The sequence below is a fragment of the Alligator mississippiensis genome, chromosome 4, assembly GCF_030867095.1.
Source record: "Alligator mississippiensis isolate rAllMis1 chromosome 4, rAllMis1, whole genome shotgun sequence".
NCBI classification, from domain to species: domain Eukaryota; kingdom Metazoa; phylum Chordata; order Crocodylia; family Alligatoridae; genus Alligator; species Alligator mississippiensis.
This window is the reverse complement of record NC_081827.1, coordinates 170,369,025-170,395,210: the sequence shown is the minus strand read 5'-3', so window position 1 is coordinate 170,395,210 and position 26,186 is coordinate 170,369,025. Positions and strand designations below refer to the sequence as shown.

Sequence of the window (26,186 nt, the reverse complement as noted above, 5' to 3'; positions counted from 1 at the left end):
CATTAATGACAGACTGAGATATCCTATAATCCTGGGACCAAGGAAATGTGAATTTTAGGCATTTAAGCTTATCCCACACTTGTGCCTTTATCTTGTGCCTGCTGAAGTCAGGGGTAAAACTCCTACTGACTTCAATGGCAGAGGATTAGAGGCCTGAGGGTAACATTTAGCACCCATTTCCTTGCTCACATCCTATTCTGAGCAGCTGCCACACTGTATAATGCAAAACAGTCAGAGAAAACATCATCCAAAAGTAGCATAAAAAAATCACGTAAAACACTTTGAAACGCTCCCAGGTTCACAAGGACACTGTCAAGCAAGGGATCAACAGCTTCTTTTCTCTAAACAAGCGCTTCTATTCTACTTTGAACTCCTCTACTGGACAAGGGCAACATAGTTGTAGCTGTCTCCTCACCACCCCCAAGATCATTGGGCCCAAAAGATGACAGAAGTTATGGCAGCTGATAAGGGAAACTGCAATACCTTTTGCATACAGAAGAAGACTGAAAAAGAATTAGCCTGGAGATAACATTATTTTGCTAACAGAGAAAACTACTGCCCTGCTGTCATAATGATTCAGTGGGTAAGTGTGACCACAGATGGATCAGTGAGTCACACTAAATGCTCAAGACAATAAATTTGTCATTATAAACCTCCTCTTTAGTTATTCTTCACATGTGTGTATCTTGACAGTGATATTTATTCTTGCATTACCCTCCTTTGTTCCTCTTCTGCATCAGCGAAGAGCTTGCGGATGTTGGCCTCTGACTCGCCTACATATTTGTTAAGGATTTCTGGACCATTAACCACTTTTGGTTCTCTGGCATTCAGCATCTTGCCAATCTGTCTTGCCATAAGTGTTTTACCACAGCCTGGCGGTCCATATAACAGGATACCTTTCACATGCTTGCAACCTAAAACAGAAACAAGCTTATTAAAAAGAGGCAAACTGAAAGATACAAACAAATGTACCAGTGACTAGGGAATTGCCACACCCAATCCAGTGTTTCTACGTGGGTCCTGTAACAAATGTGTTTTTGACCCAGTATAATATCTTATCAATAAAACAGAACCGGGAATATAGAACTGTCAGCCTGGATCAAACCCATGCTACTGTTTTCAGAAGAAGGTGCAAAAACCCTACAGCAGAAGTTCCCAACCACTGGGCCGCAGCCTGGTACCGGGCCTCAAAGGGTTGGCTGCTGGGTCATGGCAACTCAGACCCCTGTCTGTCCACCCAGACAAGAGGCTTCTGCCGCTGGCAGTCACATGCAAGGTTAAAGCTGGGCACTGGGGCAGCCCCAGAAGGGAGGCAGCAGGCTCTGTGTGCCCTGTCCCACTCCCACCAGTCCATAGTATAAGAGAGGTTGGGAACTACTACCCTACAGTACCAATACTCAGCATAATCTTTCTGTCATGAAGGTCTGACCTTAAAAAAAAACCAAACACAAACTTAACAGACAACTTAGAACATGAATCTTTAATTTATATACATTTCAAATTCTGGTTAGTGACAACTCTGGATAGCTATATGAATTTCCAAAGCCCCTTCTAAAATTTTGCCAAATTCTTGGCCTGAACAATATCCCATGGCAATTTGGGAAGATCCAGGACGATGCAAGGTAGTGCAGCAACACCCGCTTTGGCAGTCTGAAAGGTGTGCAATGAGCTCTCTTAAGCTCACCAGCATGTCAGTGCAGCTTCTGCCTGAGTTCTACCTGTGCTACTCTGCTCCAAGCCCACCAGCTAGTTGGCACAGACTCAGGCCAGAGCCCCTGCTTTTATACAGCTCCGAAGCCCAAGGGGTGAGTGCTCCCACTCTGCTCTCTCTTCCTCCCCATCCTACTGAATTCAGCGGCAAGGGAAAAGATGGGATGAGAGCCTGTTCCAACACAGGCTAAGAGCTCAGAGCTCTGGCAGGAGCTATTCCGACATGCTGATGAACTCAGAGAGCTAACTGCACACCCATCACACTGCCAAAGGGAGGTAAGACCAGGCTGCCACTCCCTCTCCTCACCCTCAGGGAATTGTACTTGCATGGTAATGATTTCCACAGCCTAATTATGTATTACCTAAAAAATATCACATCAGTCCTAGTGAAGCTTGCGGAGGAACAAGCCAGTTGTGCCAAGCAAATGCAGATCACTCGGTAGGATCAGCTCACTTAAGCAAGTCCCACTTCAATACAATTAAATGCAAAATCAAACTTCTAAGAACAATGTATGCCACACTTGTGCATATATGACCCAACTGAAAGATATCCCAAAATGAGACCAAGGAAGTGGCCCATTGTAACAATTTCTTGCATCACTGTATGCACAGCTTATGATCTGTTCTCTTTTGTCTACAACTGTACTTTACTAGGCTCTGTTGCATGATTCTTGAGTGAGAGCAAAAGTAGAGCAGAGTGGCTGCCACCAGATCTTCCCATGAATAAGTCCTCAAATCATGCCTCCTGCCATGCATGTGTGGCATTGCAGGAGGTACAACTGTTGAGATCAAGGATTAGATCCCACTGAACCTTTAAACAAACACCTGTCAGCAGCTTAAAGCATATGGACCATAGAAGTCCAATTTCTGTGAAGGGGTAACAGATATAGCCTATGTCCAGAAAGACAGTCAATGAAAGACAGGGAAGACACATTTGTGGAGCCCATTCAAACTAAAGGAAACTTAAAGCATACAGGTCTAGTGTGTGAAGCCCAAACATACCAGCTGGGTGAGTAACCAAAAGAAGAATTTCTGCCAAGACTGCAGGATAGAAAAGCTATTTTAGTAATGTTTTTTTCTGCTCAGATTCAAGAAGCTACAGGACTATTAGGAAAAACCAAGTATCTCCTCCTCTCCTGCCCTCCTCCCCATATCAAAAGCATATGCTAAAGTGCTATTTACCGAACACAGATAAACATATTTAATGAAACATTTACAGATGAGATCCTACATGCAAAAAGTACAAGGAAGTTCCCAAGTAGACTTCTCTCAGAAATTCTAAGAAGGCCCTCCAGCACAGAAGCAGAGAGCATATTGATGAATTCAGGATCCAAAACATGAAATGCCTGGCTAGTTTTTCCATTAATTGTACTAGAGGATTAAGGCTAGAGCAAGCTCACCAAATACAAAAACCTGCATGTGCAACAGGGGTTGCTGCCAGAACTAGTTTCTGATGAAAGTGACACAGGAAAACAAAGACAGAGAAATATATGGATTTAAAGCAGTAGGCCAGAGAAGTGTGGGAAAAGGTAAGCCGGCTCCTTGAGGAAGTGACAGCACTCAGGCTGATGACAAGGGAGGCAGTGCTGTACAGACAGCAGACTAAACATCAGGGGCCCCAGACAGCCTGCTTTGACCAGTTTGTGACCCATGTCAGGAGCACCCTGTGGCAATGCAGGAACCTCCTGTTATATAGGCACACTGAGCTCAAGGAAACGGACTGCGTCAGAATGTTTCTGAGCAAAGTCCAGTCCTACTACCGGAAATCAGTGGACGAGGATGGAGAAGACGCGCAGCCAACTCTTGACAACACTGGAAAAGCAACACTTGGCACAGACTGTTCAAAGTCCCCCTGGGAGGGGAAGTGGACAAGGAGAACGAAGAGGACAATGATGCAACTGGACCCAGAGACAGCAAGGACAACAACAGGAACAGCAGCAGCGGAAGTGACAGCGACAACAACAAGTACAGTGAATAAACTGAAACTAGAAACCCCAATTGGGGCTTGGACTAAGGAACTGTGTTTGGTGGGTTAGGGAAGGGCAGAGGGTGGGTATGTGGGGGAATGGGCGCATTTATTTTATTTTATTATTTTATATATATATGAGCGTGCAAAGCTTTGGTCGCTGATTCGATTTGGAGAAGATTCGGCGCAATTTGGAGCCTGAATCACGGAATCTGAATCGAACTGGGACACCAAAAACCCCCCTCCAAATTGATTCGGAAAAGATTCGGAAGGCAGTCTTTCAGGGGAACAGAAACTGAGAAGGGGCGGAGGGAAGAAGACTAACATCTGTAGCTGACCAGTGACTGTGATCTTTCCCTGAGTCCCCTTCCAATCACAGTGCTCTGGGGGAGGGACATAGAAACAGCACATAAGCCTCTGTCTGCAGCCTTTCTGTCTCTTTTGTGAGCTGTTTCTGCCTGAGCACCGCGAAAGCCCCCCTGTTCCAGGCTACCATCCACACTGGTTTCATCCTGCTGCACCTTAACACGCACATGTCAAGTTTTGCTTTCAGAAGCTTCAGGTGCAGTTTCCCAGAAACCCCTGCACCTATCTCCTTGAAATCTGGCATGCCTCATGCCCTCAGAAGGGGCTGCCATCCCTGCTGTTTTCATCTCAATCTGCCAAAAAATGACAAAGTTATAGGTAATTCAGTGATTTCCCATTATAGTCTATGGCTGAATCTCTGAATCGAAACACTGTCCTCCAAATCGACTGAATCCAAAGCAAATCCCTATTCACTCTCTCACACACACGCTCTCGCTCATATATATATATATATATATATATATGAATTTAAAGCAGTAGGGAACAATCTTATTAGCTTGTATATTAAGGACAGAGACCAGCAACGCTAAGTTTACACTATCTGCAGGGATCAGTATAGGGTTAAAATGTTCTCACAGTACACAACTAAAGAACAAGGAGTGCCTTCCGTTAGCTGTAGCCATAAAGTGGGAGAAAGGATAGATAATGGGGAGTTCAGTCTACACAGACTTAATACCTCTCCTCTGTTACTTCAGCAGACTATTAGGATTCCGTTCAGCCCACAGAAGGTACCCAGGACAATTTTTACTTTTGCTGATGATTCTCTCACCCCAAAAAAATCAGTGCTTTCACATTCTTGCTATACTCAGCAAGCAGGTCTCCAAGACATATTGCTGAAGGAGAAAAAAACCCAAAGGACCTAACCTTTTCATGATGAAGTAAGCTCCTGCCAGGCCCTATATGGTGAATGAATTAGACTGACAAGCCTAGAACAATCTATAAACAGGAAAACTCTTTTGAATGATTGATTTGAGCTCAGGAATACCTATGCAAACAGGTAGGGAGATTCACTAGACTAGGTTCTATTTTATTCCCCTGCACCCAGAGAATCCCACATACATTCTGGACAGGGGGACGGGAAAGGATGGAAGCCCTAACTGCTGGAATCTAACTTCAATAAGATAAAGTAATTTGCTTTGAATTTCCAGTGGCAAATTAAGATGCCAAAGGTGTGTAGGGTACAGGTGGGGGGAGGGGGAGAAGGGGAAAAACAGGAGAGACCTGAACCTGTTTAAGAGCTATGCTTGTCTCCCAGTAGATTAGATCAGATCAGTCTAAGAAGCCTGAATGTTAAATTGTTTGGCAAAGAAAAAAACATTACTCACTGGAACCAGCTTAGTGTCAGAAGTTGCTCACTTCGTAAATCATTTTTATTTTTAGAGATTAGATTCCTCTTATCAAATATTTGACTTTCTGTATTAGTACTGTTCTACATTATTATGTAACGCCTGAATTAAAACTCTTGCAGTGTTCAATTTACTGGTTTAATAGAGGAAAAAAGGCAATGGTCTTAAGGCCTGGAACCTGAAGACAGGTTCAGCTTCTAGAACCATGGGTACAAGCAGAGTGACTTTGAGCAAGTCAAATGGTCAGGAGTTTAGATGCAGATAACAATACCTTCCTCTTGCTCTTCGTTTGGTCTGAGTTACGTTTCAGATTCTTCAGGAGACAGTATTTCACGCTACACATAGCACCTAACACAATAAGACTTTTGCATTCATACCTGTAATGGTAGCAACGTATGTTAAAGTACATAAAAATCTATGATGGTAAAGAAGCCAGTTAATTTTATTGTCTGAACTATTACTAAGCGATGTCATCTCTCTTACAACAACATACTAATATTACACTGCTATTTCATTTCCCTGCTCCTCCGGCACTATGATGGATACTTAAACATGTTAATTTCAATTTGAATAACTGTATTCTGCAAGGTATTCTGACCTGTATGTTTCTCCACTTCCCTTTCTCTTACACCTCTCTGATGTTTGCACATTATGAATACACATAGACATTTAATAAAACAAAAAATTATACTGTTTCAACGGAGCAACACTAGCAATGCTTAGAATTTTGCCTTGTAAAGTATTCTGAAAACTAAGTGAAATATTGCCTAACACAGCAAAGCTGACACATTTTGTGCTGAGAAAACAATAAAAGCTTTACCACAAGAAAGGTATTATTAAAGAGACATGTGTGAAAGAATTTGTTAGTCAACTTTCAAGCATCCCAAAATCAAAAACAAAAACAAAATAATGGCAGTAAAGACCAATTTTACACAAGAATGAGCACAGCAATGATGAATTAGAAGCAATCCCTGTCAAATTAGTGTCAAGAAAGGGATTGTTAGCACATTTTGTGGGGGAACATGATCTCCTATGTAGCCAAAAAGTGCAAGGCAGGATTTGGATGATGAGTGATGCTCTGGAGGGGAATCCCAAGCACAGAAACCAGTTGATGCTTAGACAGCCCCACCATGCTCAGTCAAGAAAGGGTAACAAAAAGCTACTGACAAGTCAAGGCACATGTAACACAAACAAGTTTGGGAATCTCTTGCAACAGGCAGGCAAGCTACACTGAATGCATACATTTTCACATAGAACACCTGCATAAAGGGCCATGATGAGGAGACAAGCTACTGAGACTGAATTGTACTCCTTCGTTTTGCAACACTTTACTTTCTGTAAAATTACAATACACATGTTAAAATGGCAAAGTGTGCAGTGATGGGACTGGGATCACTGAATCAATGACAGAAAAGTGGCAGTGCATTCAGCCACTCACTAAACCCAGATTAGAAGGGCAATGTTTGTACAAGCCAATTCAGGGATATTCTGTTCTGGGACAAAGAGGCACAACTTACCTGGAAGGTCTGTTCCTAGCCTAAAAATGCAGGACCAGGAACAGTGGTGCTGTAAGTCCCAGCTCCAATACTAGCTTCTTGGCAAGTGACTTAATAATCCCTAGCTCTGCTTTTCCTCCATCTGAAAATTGAGGCTAATGCTAATCCTCTGCTTCACAGGGATGTCAAGGGCTAGGTACAGACAGTCAAAAAGCCCGAGGCCAAATCACTTCTGTCTCAATTTAATCTGTGCAGTTTAGACTAACCTGCAAAGACTGCAGTGAACAGACCTTTGATTCAAGAAATGAACCCACATGCCTGCAGTGTCTCAGGCCAGAAGCCAGGGGGTCACTAGAGCACGGTTCTCTGGCTGCATGTTCACCTCCTCTTCCTGCTGTCCCCAAGGTCTCTGGGATTTGCAGGCCAGAATTACAGCAGCAGGACACTGCAGGGTTGTTCATCACTTCTTCCTGCTTCCAGGTGCCTCTGGGATTTGTAGTCCACAGTTGCAGCTAGAAGTAAGTTTGAGCAGGGGAAGGGGTGTTTAACCCCTCTCACTGGTCCCAGACCCCAGCCGGGGTTTGCCTGGGGGAGGGCAGTCTTCTCCACTCCCCATAGACTGGGTTATATCCCCAGCTGGGCTTTGCCCCCACAACCATTGTCAGCCAGCCCTCACTGCTCGGGCTAAGGGGCAGAGGGGTGGGGCCAGCCCTGCTCTCTAGAGCAGACAGCACAGCTCAAGGCTGGAAAGCATGCTGGGAGACTCTGATTTAACATGAACCAGGAAGGAATCTGGGACAGAAGTTACATAAACTGGTTTGACCTAAATCAGCTAAGTCTGATACTACATTCAACCAGCTTTATCTTAAACCAGTTTCAGACATTTTGAAACTGGTTTATGTGTACTGAACTTATGTTCTGTTACAGGTTGAAACCAGTTTCTGTTCACTTAAACCAGTCTGTATGCAACTTCTGCCTGTAGAGGCTAAAGCAAAGAGTTCCTTTCAAATAGGAAGCTACATACTGTTACGATCAGACAATTTTCTTGCACAGCTACATCAACCTGGCCAAAAATTAAAACAAACAGGCCTTGGTTAAAATAGACAGGTGATGACAAACTAAAAATACTACATCCCAAATCACATTGTAATTCCATGCACCCAGGAGGAGTTTTGATTAAGTTTTATCTTCACTCTGCAGATTGTACCAGCATGACCAAATGTCAATACTATTATGAGGCTCTTATGAACTCAGAAATGCTTGTCTGCAAATAATTTAACTCACCAGGCTAAGTATTAGGACTATCACTAGGTTTAAGGTCATTTATGTAATAGGATACTGGATTATCTCACAATTTAATTACCGATTCAGTCTCTAACGATACATATGTAGATCCAAACTGCAAAATAGGCAAGAAAAAAAGACATCAACAGGTAATAAAATTAGGAGACACTGATAAAGATTCAAAGAGACAATGGCAGGGCCATTACTACAAGGTCATTTGTGATAGAAACACAAATGGAAACTCTGGTCAGAGTTCCAAGTTAGCAAAAATTAAACTAACTTTAATAACCATTAATTTATTTCTCCTAATACATTGCCTCCCTTGAAACATCAACACAAAATTGCCTAAATGGATAAGGGATTTTCCTATTTAGCGCTGTAATTCCCCCTTGACTTAAAATCAAAGCATTCTGGTATGATCATATCATTCAGGTGCACCTAAGAGAAACCAACATCTGTAGAAACCTACCAGCCTTGAATACAGCAGGAGAGATATTTATCTTTATACATTAATCTTCAAGCAGGTTAGGGTATGATTATGGTTCCAAGCCTTCACCTGCCACGCATGGAAGAGAAATTTTCCATTAACACACAGTTGGATGGAATTTCCCCTTCCACTCATCAAATAAGCCTTCCATTATTCCTACCTAGATACACTACCTCTAGTTAACCTCTGTGGGATTTAAGTACTATTGACAAGAAGTTACACTGAAGAAACTTGCTCCTGCTTCTTACTCCAAAGGCTGGAGTATGTACAGTCCTATTTCTCAACTACCAGAATTTTTTTTTAAATAGATTTTAAAGACCAGATGCTTGACATAATGAATCACATGCTACTACAAAGAAAAAATCCATCCACAAATATCAGTATGGTCTTACTAAGCCATTAAAAACCACCTCTCCCAGCTTTTCTTCATTATCCATTGTATAGCCATGAAGGGAAGGTTTTTATTTTGTTTTCTTTTTTTTTTTAATGCACATATATTACATACAGAAGGCTCCGACTAGATTTATGGCAATGGTAGGACATTTATCAGTTTTGTTCAGATGGAATGTGATAAAAATGAGAATAAATCATCCCTAAGTACAAGTTTCCAACATACACAAAGTGCCTTTGGCTACACAATCAAAAAACATAATCCAAAATGGGATTGTGATGGCAAATTCACAGTGGATACAAAACAAACTAATCTACCCATTAGCCACCACTGCAGCAGCAAAAGAGCAACTACCTCATCTTTTAACAGCTTGATAATAAATGTGTAGCCAAATATCTAATTTAATATTAAGTATGATCATTGATGAGCTTACATTTATTTGTAATTCATGTGCATCATCTGGCTGTTAATACCCACAAGGCTCACTAGCAATTTTCTGCAGCCTTTAGTATTAAAAGCTGGATGCTACTTTACTTGAAAGCCAAGTGCCTAGAAATGCAATGGACTTTAAAAAAATTACAAACAAATGAATACGGATGGGCTGCTGGCTGCCCTAACAGTACCACTGTGTGCCCAAACAAACAGAGCAGGACAACTACCTGCAACCAAGGGTCTCTTTGCAAGAGTTGAGGAGGAGTTTTATTCTGTGATTACAGCTGTATTAGAGCTCTATTCAACTGCAGAAAAGTGGTTAACGCCCCAGGTACTTCCTTCTCCTACCTGCTTGGGGCCCAATTCATGAATTTCCCATTACATGAAACTACAGAGTAACTCTTTTGCCCTAATGAGGAGTTTTCTTCTCTCCCCAACTCCATCCTGAAAAACTTATGCTTTATAATTGATTCTTCCACTTCAGGAAGCATCAATTCTACCTCCTGCCCCTTCAAGTCATTCTCCCTAGGTCTAATAACTTGGACAATTTAAGGTTCCCCTTACTCTTTGCCCACTAGTGAAGGGGTTCAATCCTCTCTTGATTTTCATAGGGACAGGGGCATACTACACAGGACATTCAGCATAATCATTTCATGAGCTTTCCCCTGGTTAACACTTTTATCTCCCAAATGAATTGATTGTGGCTGCCACTCCATCCCATGTACGCTTACTAAATCCATGTAACAGAGGTTAAGCAATTGCTGTAATTACATGAAATATGCAGTTTACAACTAAGTGCAAGAATAACCTGCAATCAAGCCAGCAGAATATTTACTTAAACAGCAATTTCTTTGTAGTAAGAACAGGTCTTATCTCTGGCTCCATAAAGTGCAATGTAAACATATAGTGTGACGTTTCATTATTGAAGTCAATGGTAAAGTTGGTAATAAACCATGGAGTCCTGGCTTCCAATTCACTGCACTAACCACTAATCACACTCCCTTCTGAAAAGGAAGGTCTGGTAATCTACACTGGTGCCACAACATTTAAAAGGAGGCTATGGATAGAACTGATAATGGTTTCAAGAACTATGAAAAGCTCCATTCCTACATAGAGAAAAATTACACACAAGCTACAGTAAAAGAACAGGATTATGATTACAATGTCAAATATTCAAAAGCAGCTTATAAAGTCTAAACTTAGCCTGCTTGTGCATATGCACTATGAGACCATATTTACCCACATCACTGAAGGCTACTTTTTCACAGGACCCCTGCCTCATCTAGTGCACAGAATGGATTGTACCCACTGGATGAACAACTATTCAAAATGTTGTTTTCTCCCCATTGTGCAAGGCATGGTGCCAGGCCTTATTTACAAACCTTGCTCTCAAGACAGAATTGTTCATTTCCTCGGGGGCTTCGCCATGGTGCTCATCAGCTTTACTAACATAAATGAATTTATTTTGACAACACCCTGTGAAGTAAATGGATTTTCTCCTCACTTTACAGATGAAAGCTGAGGCACAGATATTAAGGTCAAAAGTATCCTCTAATTTGATCCCCCTGGGACTCAATTTTACACACTATTTCGCATCACAGAGTATTTCACATCTGCAAAACAAATTCCAAGTTTCCTCAGGTCTCTCCATTTCTCTGCTCCCAGCCTGTGTGTTATTCTCATTCAAACATGATGTCCTAGCATTCCCCAGCTCCTAGTCCTAAATCTCTTTGCCCTGCCAGTCCCAGTTCTGTCCTACTTTCTACCTCCTTGTCAGGCCTGTCTCCTTTGCCCCCACCCAGTGGTTACTAGCCCCAGTTCCCCATCTTAATCCCAACCCGTCCCACTTTCTGATTTCCTTTTCCCCCCCCATCATGCTCCCCTGACCTACAACAATGGGGCCATAATCCATGACCGGGGCTCCTAAATGGTACCACAGCAATAAGAGAGACTAATGGAAACCTTCAGCTACACCAAGCATGATGCAATTTTGGTAACACCCTCAGCTATTCACAATTCACACTGGAAGTTCCTCATCATTCAGTTTGCCCATATAAAAATTAGATTCTGTTTTGGAAGGCAAACCGCATGCTTTTAAACCCATACTTCCAGGAAATAATCACAGGACTACTTTAGCACAGAGGTTCTTAATACCAAAAGGAGTTGTGACAAAATATGTCTCCTAAGTTTTCAGCTCTCATACACCAGATTTCACAGTGTCCTTTCACAGTGGCCTGTCCTTTACAGATCTGGGTGGCTACTGATAATTTATATGGTCCATCTCTAAACATACTTTGAAAGTTATGGAAACCACACATTACAAGCAATTCTTAAAGGGTCAATACAGTCTCTATGCAGTTAAGAGTAGAAAATGGCATATTTATTGCCTTCTGAACACAAGGCAATGTGCATGCACTCCACACCAAATAGAAAAGGGCAACTTCTGCAGTTGTAGATAGCAAGCAATTGCTTTCTTTTCCTTTCCTAATAAATTATATGTTAACCTGAACAGATGTCACATTGACATTTGAGATCTGAAACATAGTTGAAGAGCAAGTTATGACTAATATGGGGGAGGGGGGGGAGAGTGTCAGAAAGCTTTGTTTTTTCAAATTTCAGATAAGCTCTTTAGCCCTAGGGTTCATCTGAGAGAACAGGAAAGTTCTGCAGGGAGTCTTAACCTTCCCTTCCCAGCAAAATACTTCTTTGTGTAGTATGTGTGTAAACATGCAGAGGCAAGGGTCTATGTATTTATACAAACATGGCAATCTCTAACTCATTGCCAGTGGTATTCAATACACTAGTACTCTTTCAAAGAAAAATCATTTTAGTAACATGGTTTGCTTAATACAGGAAGAAAAAGAAAGGCCTGAACATGAGAACCGTAATAGGGTTGGAAGGGGTTTTCCAGGACCACTTAGTCCAAACCTCTACACAGCAGAGGACATACTATTCCTAAACCATTTCAGACAGATGCCTAGTCAGGCTCCTCTTGAAAACCTCTACTGAAGGAGATTCTACAGTTTCTCTAGGCAGCTTGGTTCCACTGTCTTACCATTCTTACACTTGGAAAATTTTTCCTAAAATTTAATCCAAGTTTACTTTGCTGTAGATTAAATCCACTGCCTTATGTCCTGCCCTCTATAGCAGAGGAGAACAGTTTTTCTCCCTGCTTTATGGCAGCCTTTCAAAGGAGAACAGATTGTGCCTAGAGGCGTCCCAATTTCTAGACATACCCAAAGTTCTTGACCTCTGAATTATACTGCTGCCATCTCAGCATTACATTTGCAGAGTCAATTTTTGCACACAATAAGAGTGTCTTGCATTTAAAGGTATCTCAAGCCAATGAGAACATTGGAGAAATATAATCTTATTGTGGTGTTTTATTGGTTAATGTGCTGTCATTCAGTATTCTGTTGAAGCAACTGTAGGTGTAGTTGCATCAAAACTAGGAAAAGGAACTGAAATTCTTTCAAATCTCCTCATGCAATCTCTTTTAAACTCAACTGAAGAAATATTTCAATGCCTGAATCTTCTTTGGCCACAGAAACACTACGGGCCAAGTAATGGTGCATCACTGTTGTGAAGATAACACATCATGGCTATTTCAAATGTCAAGATTCAGGTGATGAAAGCCTTCATCTATCATTTTTCTTCATTCCATTAAGACCTTAACCTTTATTTGATGAACAGCTGCCTCAACTATGTTTGCACCACTTTCAGTAAGAAGAAAAAAGATGAGCTCAAGATAATAGCCCAGGTTTTCCTCCCTCTACCTCAATCCCCTTATTGCACCCCTTCCATCCTCCACTCTGTAGAAGAGCAATGCCAATACTCTCATAGAGCTATGTATGTTAGTAGGACCAAGACCTTCACATTGAGGAACAAGAATAAAATGACATATCCAAGAGAGGCAGAAGGAGAATTCAGCAGATCCTGGCTACTGTCCCATATGAAGTAAAAAGGTAAAGGGGAAAACACTTGATCAGGCACTAACCTTGTTCAGTCTTTAGTATCTTAATGGTTTTCCTCATCTTGCCCTGCATCAGATGGGTATCACTGCACATTCAATCTAGTAATATTACTGCTCAATATCCTAACTGGACATTGGGCAAACTCTTGAATGGATATGAAAGAAAACCTGACAGCTCAGCTACTATGGCAACTTCCTGCTTCTCCCACTGAAACTAAACTAGAAAGTTCACAATCTCATGAGTGCTAGAAATAAAGACAGGTCAGGCAGTGACAGATGAACACATAAGTGTGCATCTGAAAGACAGGTATCAACATGGGCTACCGCAGATCCAGAATTTAAACAGTCCAGCAATATAATGAAGTGAGCCAAAGCTAAACATGGCATCAGCATCAGCTGCAGCTATGGCTGACAAAACTGGAATCCTACAGTACAAGCTTGCTTGCCTGCTATAGCAGCAACTACCTCTGAAATCAGGAGTTAAGTGATATGCCAGACAAGTTAGTTCACCAAGAGCATAGCCAGCCACCCTTCCTGCCCTAAACAATGCTATACTTGGGTTTAGTAGATTCTACAAATTCTAACAGGCATCGCATCCTGTGTGGTTTATTCAGACAGTCCAAAACTAGTCAGGCATATGAGAATGTAGTTTTGCAATAAGATCAATAATGAAGAATGTAAAAGGATATCATGTTCAAGTCAAACTCGAGAAAAATAAAGATGGACTATCCTGTCTGATTTGAGCAAAGAGGCCACTACTAATAAGTCAAGGATGAAAGTATCAGTATGAATAAGTTCCCTGTCCACTTGGAAAGAAAAAAGGTTATATGGACTCTAACAAAAGTATCTACACAAAACTAAGTATCCTACAGTGTTGAACATTTCAGTTACTTTTAGACTGCACTGTTTAGTCAGTTAAATAAATAAAGCACCATAGAGGTTTGAAAACTGTGAGAAGAGTATGCTTTCCTATTTCACCAGGTTCCCTTAGCTAAATAAATTGACTAATACACAGAGTTATCATACAGGTAGTTGGTATCTGATCCATCTGAAGCAGAACTAGGCCTGAATACCTATCATATAGGTATGTTTCTTGGTACTATACTCACCCATCTGCTCCACTATCTCAGGTGGAAAAACGCGAGAAGCAAATGCTCTTCGGAAGATGTCTGAAAACTCTTTGTCAAGGCCTCCTATCCCCATCTTCTCAAAATTCCAGTCAGGATTGATAATTGACTGGCGGTTCTCCTTGGTCTTGGATTTACCTTAATAGAAAAAGAAACCACTTCATAGATTGGGCACTACAGAATTGCAGCCAATTAGATATGCTGGAGGAAACACCAGCATAGATTTTATAGTCTACACACAATACTGTTACAAACACCATTGTGATAAACTCCACAAGTTTATTAAAATAAATATATACGAAACCTTTATTCCCCCCACGAGAACTTGGATTGTTTTTTAAAAAACACACATTAGGTAGTTGCCTTCAATAACAGAAAATGATTATATTAAGCACAAACGCTATAATAAAAACACAACTGAGATGCCACCAATCAAAAGAAGTAGTTCCATTTCAAGCTCAATCCATTCAGCTTGCAAAAAGCATTGCAACAGATATTACATGGAACACTGCACTCAAACTTTTACTCTCCACACTGATTTTCTGGCGATTTTGCTTTGCTTTGTTAACATCCATTGTGAAACTACCTAGAAGTAGCAATCCTAGAATTCAAGGAGGCATCGTGTATGGTACAAATCATGTGGACTCCAAATCAGAGACAGAGCCAAATACAGAGACCATAAAAGTACAGGCATGGGTACTGGAAACACCATCTCACCCCTTATATTAGGCTAGCATGTTGGATTGAAAAATCCAGCATTAGGAGTGAGTGTTAATTGGTGCTATCGTTAATCTCTATGGTTCCTCACTATAAAAAACACTGAAAAATAATGTTATATTACTCTGATCAAGAAAAACAGGGAATTATAAGCCTAGTATAGGGTTGCAAAAATTAATAGTGAACATGAATCCTTTGATTCCTTGGAATTACTGTATACATACTCTCCTTTTACATCTAACTAGCAGTTAGGAACACAGATGTTGCTCAAATTACTGGCTGCATTAGTTATTCTTAGTCTATCCTGCCCCCTTCTGGCTAAACTTGACGTATATTACAGAAGTATATTAAAACATTAAAAAGCTGGATGGACACATTTTGATTTTGTAATTATAAAACTCATTAATTTATTTGAAACACTTTTGCTAGAAAACAGGAATAAAACTGATATTAACAAATGAAGAGAACTGGATTAATTCAAAATAGAGAGCAAAGGCAATTTGAAATTTAAAAAATAGCACTTAGTTGCCAGTTACCCTTAATGCACACATTTGTTGTAGTTTTATGCCCTACTTTTTAACAATATAGTTATCCATAACATACTGGAAAGTGCTTATCAAAGAATCAAACTATATTAAACAATTAACACTGTGTGATACACCAGTGAAGAAGAAAAATGATGACACTTGGATTTGGCACAAGGTTGTCCATGGGCCTAAATTAAGGTACATACAGACATTCAGGGAGGTTAGATCAAGTTAAAAATGGCCACTTGATCCAAGGTAAGTTGGGATGGAGGAGGGGCAGAAATCAGTTGGGGGAGGAAGAGAAAGGGGGGGCAGGTGGCATCTGAAGGGCAGTTCCTGGGGTCCAAGAGGGCTTGACAGGATCAAAGGACTCACAGGGTCCACAGGGACTTGGGAGGGGTGCTCTCCTCCCCATGCCCCAGGACCAGGAGCTGTTTTAGCCTCCCAACCCCCTCGCCCCCATATGAACAACTGCTCCCCACCAGCAAACCAACCTCCCCCACCCCCAACTTACTTGCTCAGCTCCCAGCACTAGACTGGCACCAGGAGAGGCTTGAAGGATGGTGTATTTAGCAGGATGGGTGGTGGAGGCAGGGAGGCATGCTGGCTATTTCAGAGTGGGGGGGGAGCAGGGGGGCTACAAATAGGCTGGTGACACAGGAGCAGGTAGGAAAAGCACAGCTCCTGGGCTGAGGCCAGTGGCTGGGCTCTCTCAGGCCTGGGAATTGTACAGAAGTTCAGGACAGTTAGATCGATCTAAAAATGGCCAACTTGATCTAAGTTAGGTACACCTTGAAGGTAGAGTTAACTTAGATTAGTCTTAAAAATGGCCAAGCCAATCTAACTGTCCTGAACTTTTGTACAGTTCACACTTGGATCCACCTAACTAGTGTAAGGTTCACACCTGAGCAAACCAAGTTAGATTGGGTGGCCATTTTTAAAATGTGATGATCTAACCTCTCCAAATGTCTTTATCTAGCCTCAGACCAGGTCAAAAAATCTCATATCCTAATTTCTTCTCTAATGGATCATACAAACACATGCCTGAGAGTTGAGAGAACCTGTTCATCAATGATCATGAACAGTAGACTAGTAAAACATGACTGCTTCCTCTGTTGCAGTCAGTTGTATAATTTTTAGGTATCTCCTTTCAACTCTCCTGTGGAATTGTACACTATGAATTCTTTCTAATGGATGGCTTTTATTTATTTTTCCCCGTACTACATATGTAGTAATAATCTGTGCAAATTCAATTCCCCTTTATGATTCTGTTTTATTACATGGTCATGTGCAATTCTTTCAAAGGACCCCAGCCTTATTTAATACAAAAGACAAACAGTGCTTAGAGAATCAATCAAATTTGTGTAGTTTATGAAGCAGGTTGCATAGTTTATGAAGCAGATGACACATGGTATCTAACGTCTGGAGTTTCACACTGACGGAAAAAGACACACTGGGCAGCTGCTGCACTTTTAGAGTAATAGCTACCCTGTGCTCTGAACTAGGAAGGGGCCTGTAGAAAAAACAAACAAACAAACCCAGAACGGCTGTGCAATTAAAGACTACATTATAAAACATAGGCACAAAGGCATTGAATTCAGGTTGTATGAAAGATTATTTTGTAAGTGTTTAGTTAGTTTCTTAATTGCCAATAGAATTTCAAGTTTTACATAAAACCTTTTCTAAGAAATTTTATATTAAAAAAAACTCATTAAGTTTTAAAAGATAAGACTCAACATCTTTACTGTGAAAATGACAACCACAATTATAGCAGACAGGCAAATCTTCTGCCTTCATCTTCACCTTGATCAGACGTCAGCAACATTTTGCTGTGGAGCTCCAACCACAGGCTGCTTCCAACCTGGCCTATTCTGCCAGGGCTGGGACTAGTCTCCACCTCCTACTCCTGCACCCCCTTCTGCTTACAATTCCAGTGCCTGTAGCTGCTACCATGCTGGCAAAGCCCCCCCCCCCCCCCCCCCCCCCCGCCAAAACATTGCTGAAGTGCTCTGACTTAATAGCTCTGTTTTGGATCTGGATCATAGGCTTTAGGATGCCAACCCCTGGTCTAGACTGAATTTTTAAAAGCTGAGAGATCCAGGAAATAAAAAGGAATCAGAACTCATGGTACAGGTGATATCTTTTATTAGACCAGCTAGATTTTTGCAAAAATCTTTAATTGCTAGCCTGAGTACCTTAGAGATCTGAGATGCTCTTACAAATATATATTTTCCTGTCACATTGAGTTTGTAGTTTGAAGTCGATGGGAATTGTTCTCCTAAGTGAAGTAGAGATTAAATTTACAAAAGCCTTCAAACTATGATTTCAGGCTGTTGCTTTTAACAATTTTGGCTAGTGCGTATAAAAAAGATCACTTTAAGAAACTGCTAACAATGAAAAAGTTACTGACTCAGAAGTAATTTTGCTTCGAAGCGACAAAAGATTTTGTGTCTCTAAGACTTTATCATAAAAATACAACTTTAGCCTCTTGTTCTACAATATAAAATGTAATGGAGACATTCTATTAGCCATGCCTTTGGAAAACAGCAGCATTTACAATTCGGTTCATTTAATTTTTATTCTAAACTTGTAACAGTACAATTTTTCAAATCTGATTATATATACCCTCAATTTGCTTGAAATTTTAATTGAAAAATAAAGTGATGATACATACTTTCATTTAAAACTGTACTACTCTGCTTATGAATAAGTTCAACTCCACATTATTAAAAAAAATTCAGAGTCAATAAATACCTGCAGAAGCCACTATCAGGTGTAGTGGGGTTAGAAAACTAAATAGAAAAGGGAAGCTGAATAGCCTTTTCTGTTTAGAGTTTCAGACCCACCTTTTTATACTGCATGTGTTATAGATTCCTTGGTGAGCATGGTATAAAGACCTACATGACTACTCTAGTGAGTAAATAGTCAGTAAATATTAGCTTTCCGTGCTACAATGGAGCAATGGGTGTTACACTGCCTTCGTGCCGAGTACAAAAGAACTTACCAATCAGATTGAGAGAGGAGTTTTCAGCCTTTTCAAATGCGACTTGACTGTTCCCAATAACCAGACCCACTTCAATCTGTGTATGGGGGCAAACACAAATTGTTAAACTTCGAAGTCAGTCTTGACTTCAGATTCTGTGGACTTCAGAGTCAGTCTTCTGTGGATGGTCCCTACTAACTTCCCCCAAAAAGATGGGAAGCATTGCAAAACAAGCTCCATTTTGAAGGAATTTGCTGTCAAATGAATGTGAATAGTCAGATTAGAGCCATTAGATCCATCTGTCACTACTGAGTGACAACTTGTAGTTATAAGCTTTCTTATACCCAAACAGTCCTGATAATTAAAAAGAACTATAAAGCTGGTTTCTTTTTTTTAAAGGCTCTGACACTCAGAGTGCTTACACAAGCAACGTTGTCATGTGATCAGCCACAGAAAGCGCTCTACATCTCTGCCTTTACAGAACTGCACAGCTTCAGAGTCCTTTAAAAAGGGCCTGATCCCAATCCATCCGCCCAACTCTCCAGTGCTTGCTAGGCAACCCCCAGACTGATCTCCCTCCTCTCCCTTACCCCCCTCCCATTCTGAAGACAGCACTGGTGCTGGGAGTGGGGAGGGGAAGACCTAGGGGAGAGCAGCTGCAGACTCACAGCCACTCTAAACTGCAATTCAATCCCCCAGCCCCCAGGATCCAACAACAAATATCTGTTGGGTCCGGGGGATTGCTGTAACTCATAGTGCTTCCTGTGAAGCGCCATGAGTTACAGCGGGGAGTTGCACTTCTGTCTGTCCCCTCAATGAATTTAGTTCGGCACAGCTCATCTGTACTGCAAAGAGTAAAGTTGGTTCTCTGCTATGAAATGTAGTTGCCAACACTTCAAATTCAACATGCAACTCTGAAAGCACGTGTATTAATGTGTTATTTCTGCAATGAGCCCAATACAGCTGGAGAAGCAAACCCTCACCTTCCTGCCAGCAGAAAAATGAGAAGATTCTATTAATTAGTAGGGAAGATGAATTTGACTAAGAAAACAAGCAACTCCCAAATAGATAGTTTAAGTTATTGATATACTAAACTTTAAGATAAAAAGTTTTAGAGGAATACAAAAATCCACAAAGCAAGCTTTACAAACTGAGAAAGTTCAGAATTAAAGGTTTGATCTAATAAAATGTAAGTATATTAAAACATGGAATTGCACAATAAACCAGCAGCATACACAAGTAACCAAGCTCTGCCCTAGAGCAATATACTATCATGATAAACTCATGATATTTGTACTTTCCAGATTAAACTTATGTTTAAAATACCTTGTTTCATTTTTCTTCTTACCATGTAGTTGTTTGGGTGGCTTAACTGTGCATTTGCACTCCAAAAAAATTGACAGCAAAAGGCTGGTGAGTACAAGAGGAGAATAAAATGCATTTCCTTAGAGTCAGTTTCTACCATAAATCCCACTATCCCTACCTTCTGTTTTTTGCCTGTGCTGGGCTCGCCTTTCAGGATGCTGGGATCCATGGCTTCGATATCCTTTACTAAAAGGCTAAAAAGCTTATCGTTAAAATTGAACACGAGCTGTGGAAAGAAGTGGGGAGGGGAAAGAAAACAAAGATTTACCTTGCTGAAAAGGAATCACACATTTTGATGGGGTTTTCCACAGTTGGTTTTGAGAAATGGGATTCTGAGTGAAGTTGTCAGTAAGCTTAGCATCCCCAGAGCATTCCCATGTGGGTCCTTCTGATTATCTCCTACGTCCAGGACCTTGCCTTCTGGCCAGATTCTTTTAGTGTCTCACCCCTTCCAGGGCAAAAATGTCTCTCTCTCATAATAAACCATGTGCTTCACTACAAACTGAAGAGCTGCTGCCCTCTTGGGGACCTCTCTTTGGTTTTGACCCCTCCAATAAACAAACAATCTCAGACCATAAAAATAGCTCAGCTCTTCATTCTAGTTTTCAAGTGTTCTTTTTCCTTACCTGCTCTTCCTCTCCCCACTCCCTTACGTAGCTTTTTCTCTCAGGAGAAGTCTTCTACCCTTTCCCTCCAAGAACCTTGTCTTTTTGTATTACTTCTTTTCATATTCTCCCTCAAACTAACCAAAGACCCCCTCCCAGCTGTGCAAAGTGAGGGTAGTTTAACTCTAAGGCTCACTTTCCAGGTCTTTGTCAATGACTGCTTGCACTCCATTACAAAGGAAAAGTTTATCAACCTCACAAAGAGAAAATGAATTAGTCCATTCCTGTCCTTAAAAGTTTAAGAGAACTAGAATCTTACTCTACAACACAAAACAGCATGTTGCCTTTTGCAGTTTCATTCCACAATGAAACTGGCTCAGTGTCAAAATAGTGTTCTGAACAAAAACACTTCAAGGAAGTCACGGCAGGAGACTGACTGGGGAAAAAATAAACCACATTAATGAGGGAATAACTGATGAGGAAGCAGAAACCTGATTCAATTAAAGCAGCTTGCCCAGCATAACAAAAGGGATCCATTCACTTATATCAGGCCTGATTTTGACTCAAGAAATCTATGACTGAGTTAGCAATATAGCCCAGATCTCCCAAAGTTGCCAAAAAAAACACCCTTAACTTTCCTTTAGGAGAAAACCATGAAAAGGACAGGTTTTGCAACACTGTGTTCATATTCTCCAATGCAGACACTGAAGCACTGACACTATCATTATAGACGGTCTCTGTACAAAACACCCTCTGCTCTAAACAAACAATGGGAATGCTCCACAACAAGTTTACTTAAGCATTCCCTTAATATTTCATAATACTGCACATACCAGTGAGTTTGTCACCAAGACAATAAGGGAATGGGAGTGGCTGAAATCATGAACAACAAACATCACACCTGTTGTCCTACTGAGAATGCCTGGTTGTTGAACTGTTGGATAAACTCAGCTGCCATCTTGTCCGAGTCATATGGATTAGAGTCAATACTCTTCTTCTGCAGAAAGTCTATCTCAATTGTCATTGTGCCAATGCAGTGCTTGACCTTGTCAAAGGTGTATGGGGATACTTGAAAAGAAAAAAAAAAGCTTCAGCATTATCAGAGTTGCATTGGGATCCTGTTAAGTACTTAATATGCTGTAGAACTGGTGATAAACTTGCCCAATTATATAGAATATTAATACTAAAGTGGTGGCCTACTTGGCTGGCAAGTGCAATTCCCAAGTCACTTCACTCAAGGCTTTAAAAATCCATACTACATAAAAACTTTTCTAGTACACAGAATGCCTGATTCCTTGCAAACAGTTCACTGTTGCTTCTGACAACAGAGCCTCATTGATCTCATGGTATAAAGCCAGATGAAAGAAGAGAACCACAACAAATGGGCCATGACACTGGAAAAGCATTACTCCATATTTAAAATCTGCATTAGAATCTCCCCCAAATACCTACTGTATGTGATGGTGAAGCTCTTCTTACAGCTACATCAGCATTAGAATGTGCTGCTCAATGCCAACGTATAATTTATGATTCTGTGATAGGTATATACCTTAAAAAAAAAAAGTGTTGTATGCTTCTTGAATGGCATTAAAAAATAGTCCAAAATTAAGAACTGAACACGCTAAACCCACACAAGAAAGGACTGTGTGAAAGGTCTGCCTGATGCCCAATGCCCTCTAGGGGAAGACAAGTTTTGTCTTCACAGGGGGATAGAGGAATTACATTTTTCTTATGCAGGTCACATGTACTTTTCCTCGAACGTTCTGCACTAACTAGGAGGCAGGGTGTGGGTGTGTATCCTGTGTATTATGAATCTTTGACTGAGAAAGCAGATTTAGGGTACATACTAGTATGACCTTATTTCATCAGTCTGAAAAGTTTGAGCTTTGCTGGATCCCCATTCTGGAGGAACACAAGATACCCCTGGGCACCCTTAACATAAAGAAGCTGTGTCACTAAACAAACAGAGAGACAAACCAAGCTACCTTCCCAAAGTTGGAGTCTGTTTGCCAGAGCAGGTATAAATTCCTGAAGCTCCAACATAAAAAGTAGGGCTGTGCGAAATTTCGGCAGCCATTTCATGTTGGAGGTGTTTCAGGCTGTTCCAGTGCCTGAAACACCAAATCTGAATTGAAACAGAAGACTCCAAGATGTTCCAGAAATGTTTTGGAGAATTTCAGAGTTTCAGAGCTAGGCTTGCAGGGAAACAAAAACTAAGAAGCAGGGAGGGAAAAAGGGGGGGAAGGACTGCTCTGATATTGACATCTAGCTCCAGATTCGATTCTCCAGCTCTCTGATCATTTCCCCAGCTCTTCCCAGGAGGCGTAGGCAGGTTGGGGCCAGCAGCAGCTGCTTGGTGCAGCCCACACTGAGAAGACTGCAGTGCTGCTGCTGGTCCCAGCCTGCAGCGGCAGCCTGCTGAAACCTGGCACCCAGTTCCGAGGGCCCACACTTCTGTCCTGTTCCCCGCTGAGGCCCCAAGCCCTGCCCAGCTGGGTAGGGCTGTGCGAAGCTTGCAGCCTGTTCAGAACAGATTTGGAGGAGATTCGGCCAAAATGAAACAGGACAGTGATCCAAAACACCAAAACGAATCGCTGTCCTCCGAAACGATCAAATCTGAAACTAAATTGAAACAGCTGTTAGGCACAGCCTTAATAAAAAGGTATGTTCATACCTCCTTCCCAGTGAGCTTGCGCATAGAAACAAGCCCCGCTTGTACACACCCAGGTCCACAAATGAGCCAAAGATGGTTCAGAATCAGGTTTGGCACACCTTAGGATAGGGAGCCTCAGCACAGTGCCGAAGCATACGCTCAGGCTCACTCCTAAGCCATCTACACGAGCTAATTTGCAAACTTGGCGCATACACACGGGCAGGGCTTGTTCATCACTGGAGTGCCCAGACTCACTATGAAGTTGGTATAAATATCCCTTGCTCCCTGCTCTAATCACCAGGTTGTCCCTACATACTTTACAGTGGCAGAGATCACATTAGGGCTGCCAAATGTCTTCTAAGGTAAGAATGCAAAAGGCACCTATAAAAACTGAATTCACCTGTCAGGTTTTAAAACAGTAGACAGAAGCATGCATTTCTCTAGTTAAAAGATTTAACATGATTTATAAACATATGACTTAACATATTCATGGAAGTAATCAGGAAAAAAAGATAGTCAATAACATCACCTTAGTTTTAGAAATGCTCTTCCTTCCTTGCATTTAGATTAGCTTTGAAATGCAACACCACAAGTAAGGAAGAGAAACAGTACAGGCAGAGGGACAATCTTTCTAATTACAGGCATCTTCACATACTAATGGACTAAAGATTATGTATATCCATATACAAAATATTTTTGTAAGGAAAAAGAGTCAAGCTGAAAAAAGAGAGGTAAGTGTTCAAAAGTTAAGAGAGCTCAAAAGTTAGTTTGACCCTCCTGCAAACAAACACAAGGCTTGTCTTGATCCTCTCACCACAGCAGGCCTGTGAAGAACCAGATATATCTATAAAATTCTTCATTTTGGAACTGAAGTCAGTTTTAAAAACTGAGCATCTTGGCAATATGGTAGCAAGTTGAGTACTTTTAATCTATTCAAACTGTAAAATTAAACACAACATACAGAAACAAGCATGGCAAACTAATGTGCTACTCAGTGGAGGTAAGAGAGATTGTGGTACATTGCCGACTTATGTGTAGTACAGACAGAACTATCCAGGCAATCAAATTAGTTACCATATTAGGTTCTTACTTGATCACCATTATGCAGTTTGCATATTCATGTACCCAAATTTGAAAAATTCCTCGCCAGCAAGCACTGAAAAAAATTATGCAATGGGTGTGGGATTTGACTAATGCTGTAACATGGAACAAGAGACTAATATAATTAATCTTTTAGCACGTCCCAAATTCCAGGTAAGCTAGAGAGGTTATTCTATCTCTTCATTTATATTATACATATTTGTTTAATTTCTTAAAATGGTGGTAGAAGGTGGGGATGGAGGCTGTGTAACTGAGCACCTCCAAAGCCTTGAAATTTAAAGTGTTTGAACTGTGTGAAGGCACTAGCAAAGGCACTCACTGTCTTGGAGAGAGCGCTCAAGTAGAGCACTCAGCTACTGGTGTTCCAGTGTCCAAACTCATTAAAGAATTTGAGACTGTAGGAAGCATTAGGTGGTTGCTTGGATGGAAGGATTTTCTCTCATCTTAGGCAGGCCATTGGTCAAACTGAGACACTTGTTTCACGTATGCATTCAAAAGCTTTTGAAAGACCTTAGGGCAGGCTGGAGGGATAAATGGTTCCCCACCTCCCCCTTCCTTCTTCTACTTTTGGTAGGAGCTGGAGTTATTCCCTCAGTGCGTCAGAGAAGCCAAAGCATTGCTCATCCAAGAAAATGAGCTCATGAATTTGTAATGACCTTAGATCAGTATTACAAGAGTGATGGATGCCATTAACACTACATTATAGGATGCCTTCCTGAAAAATTCTAGCTATTCTGAATTAGTAGGAGCACGACTGCTTACAAAGCAGAATATTTTTAACTGACAACATTATGAAGGGTATGAAATATCTGTTACCAAATATCTGTTTTTAAGGTACTTCAGAGGATTTTTTTTAATTATTATTTCTTAATTTTCCAAGTTCATTATACAATACAGGACTACACCTCAAATGTGTAATCCCAATCTGGCATTGCACAATTGATCTCCCTTAGACAGCATGCACGGCATGCTGAGTTGCTGGCAATTATTGCAACCAATACTTGATAGCAATCATTGCTAATGCTTCCAGTGTTGACACCACAGCTAATGTTAACACTAAGTATTAAAATAAGAGAAGACAGGAGAGGACAAAGAAGATAGCAAGAGGGAGGTGAAGGAAAAACAGACTGAGAGAAAAAGAGGAAGCCAGAGACATTATACAAAGGAGGTTTGTATTAGAAGAGAGACAGAGACATAGAAACACAGCATCTCAGCACAACAGCTTCAGTTAAACATAAATAGGAGACCCATAGGGGCAGAGCGGCTAGACACGCATAGTAGCACACCTGAATTGAAAGACAATAATCAGTATTAACTTGTATGCAATTCCCAGAGAGGAGCAACTAAGGAACTCCTCAGTCTTGTTAGTTAAGTTGGTCTGTATTTGAAAACTGACTTCTACTACTGTTAATAGTCGCGAAAGCACCAAAAACATGGATTAACTGTTCCTCTAACTTCAAATCTTCAAATTTTTGCTCCACAAAAACATTGCCTGATCACACCCACAAGCAAGAACAAAAGCAAAGGCAAGGATTAGTTCAGACCTCCATGCTAAGTGGCAGCAAATGCCAAGCCACTAATGTCTCTGAAGAGTTTAGAGTAAAGACTAGATGAGCACATGGGCAGACAATGGGTGAATGGGATTTAAAGTAGGACC

At 41.0% G+C, this 26,186-nt stretch overlaps 1 protein-coding gene across 3 annotated transcripts in view; it reads right to left on the bottom strand.

The window, feature by feature from the left end:
• The window catches only part of NSF (N-ethylmaleimide sensitive factor, vesicle fusing ATPase), a 119,526-nt gene that overhangs the window by 55,522 nt on the left and 37,818 nt on the right, over positions 1-26,186 (bottom strand). For all 3 annotated transcript variants that reach the window (XM_014594182.3, XM_019492242.2, XM_019492241.2), the window contains exons 5-9: positions 21,677-21,843; positions 20,289-20,396; positions 18,827-18,902; positions 14,561-14,716; positions 715-914 (exon numbers count right to left, since the gene is read on the bottom strand). In XM_014594182.3, the coding sequence (XP_014449668.1) occupies positions 715-914; positions 14,561-14,716; positions 18,827-18,902; positions 20,289-20,396; positions 21,677-21,843 (707 nt within the window). The remainder of the gene's footprint in view (positions 1-714; positions 915-14,560; positions 14,717-18,826; positions 18,903-20,288; positions 20,397-21,676; positions 21,844-26,186) is intronic.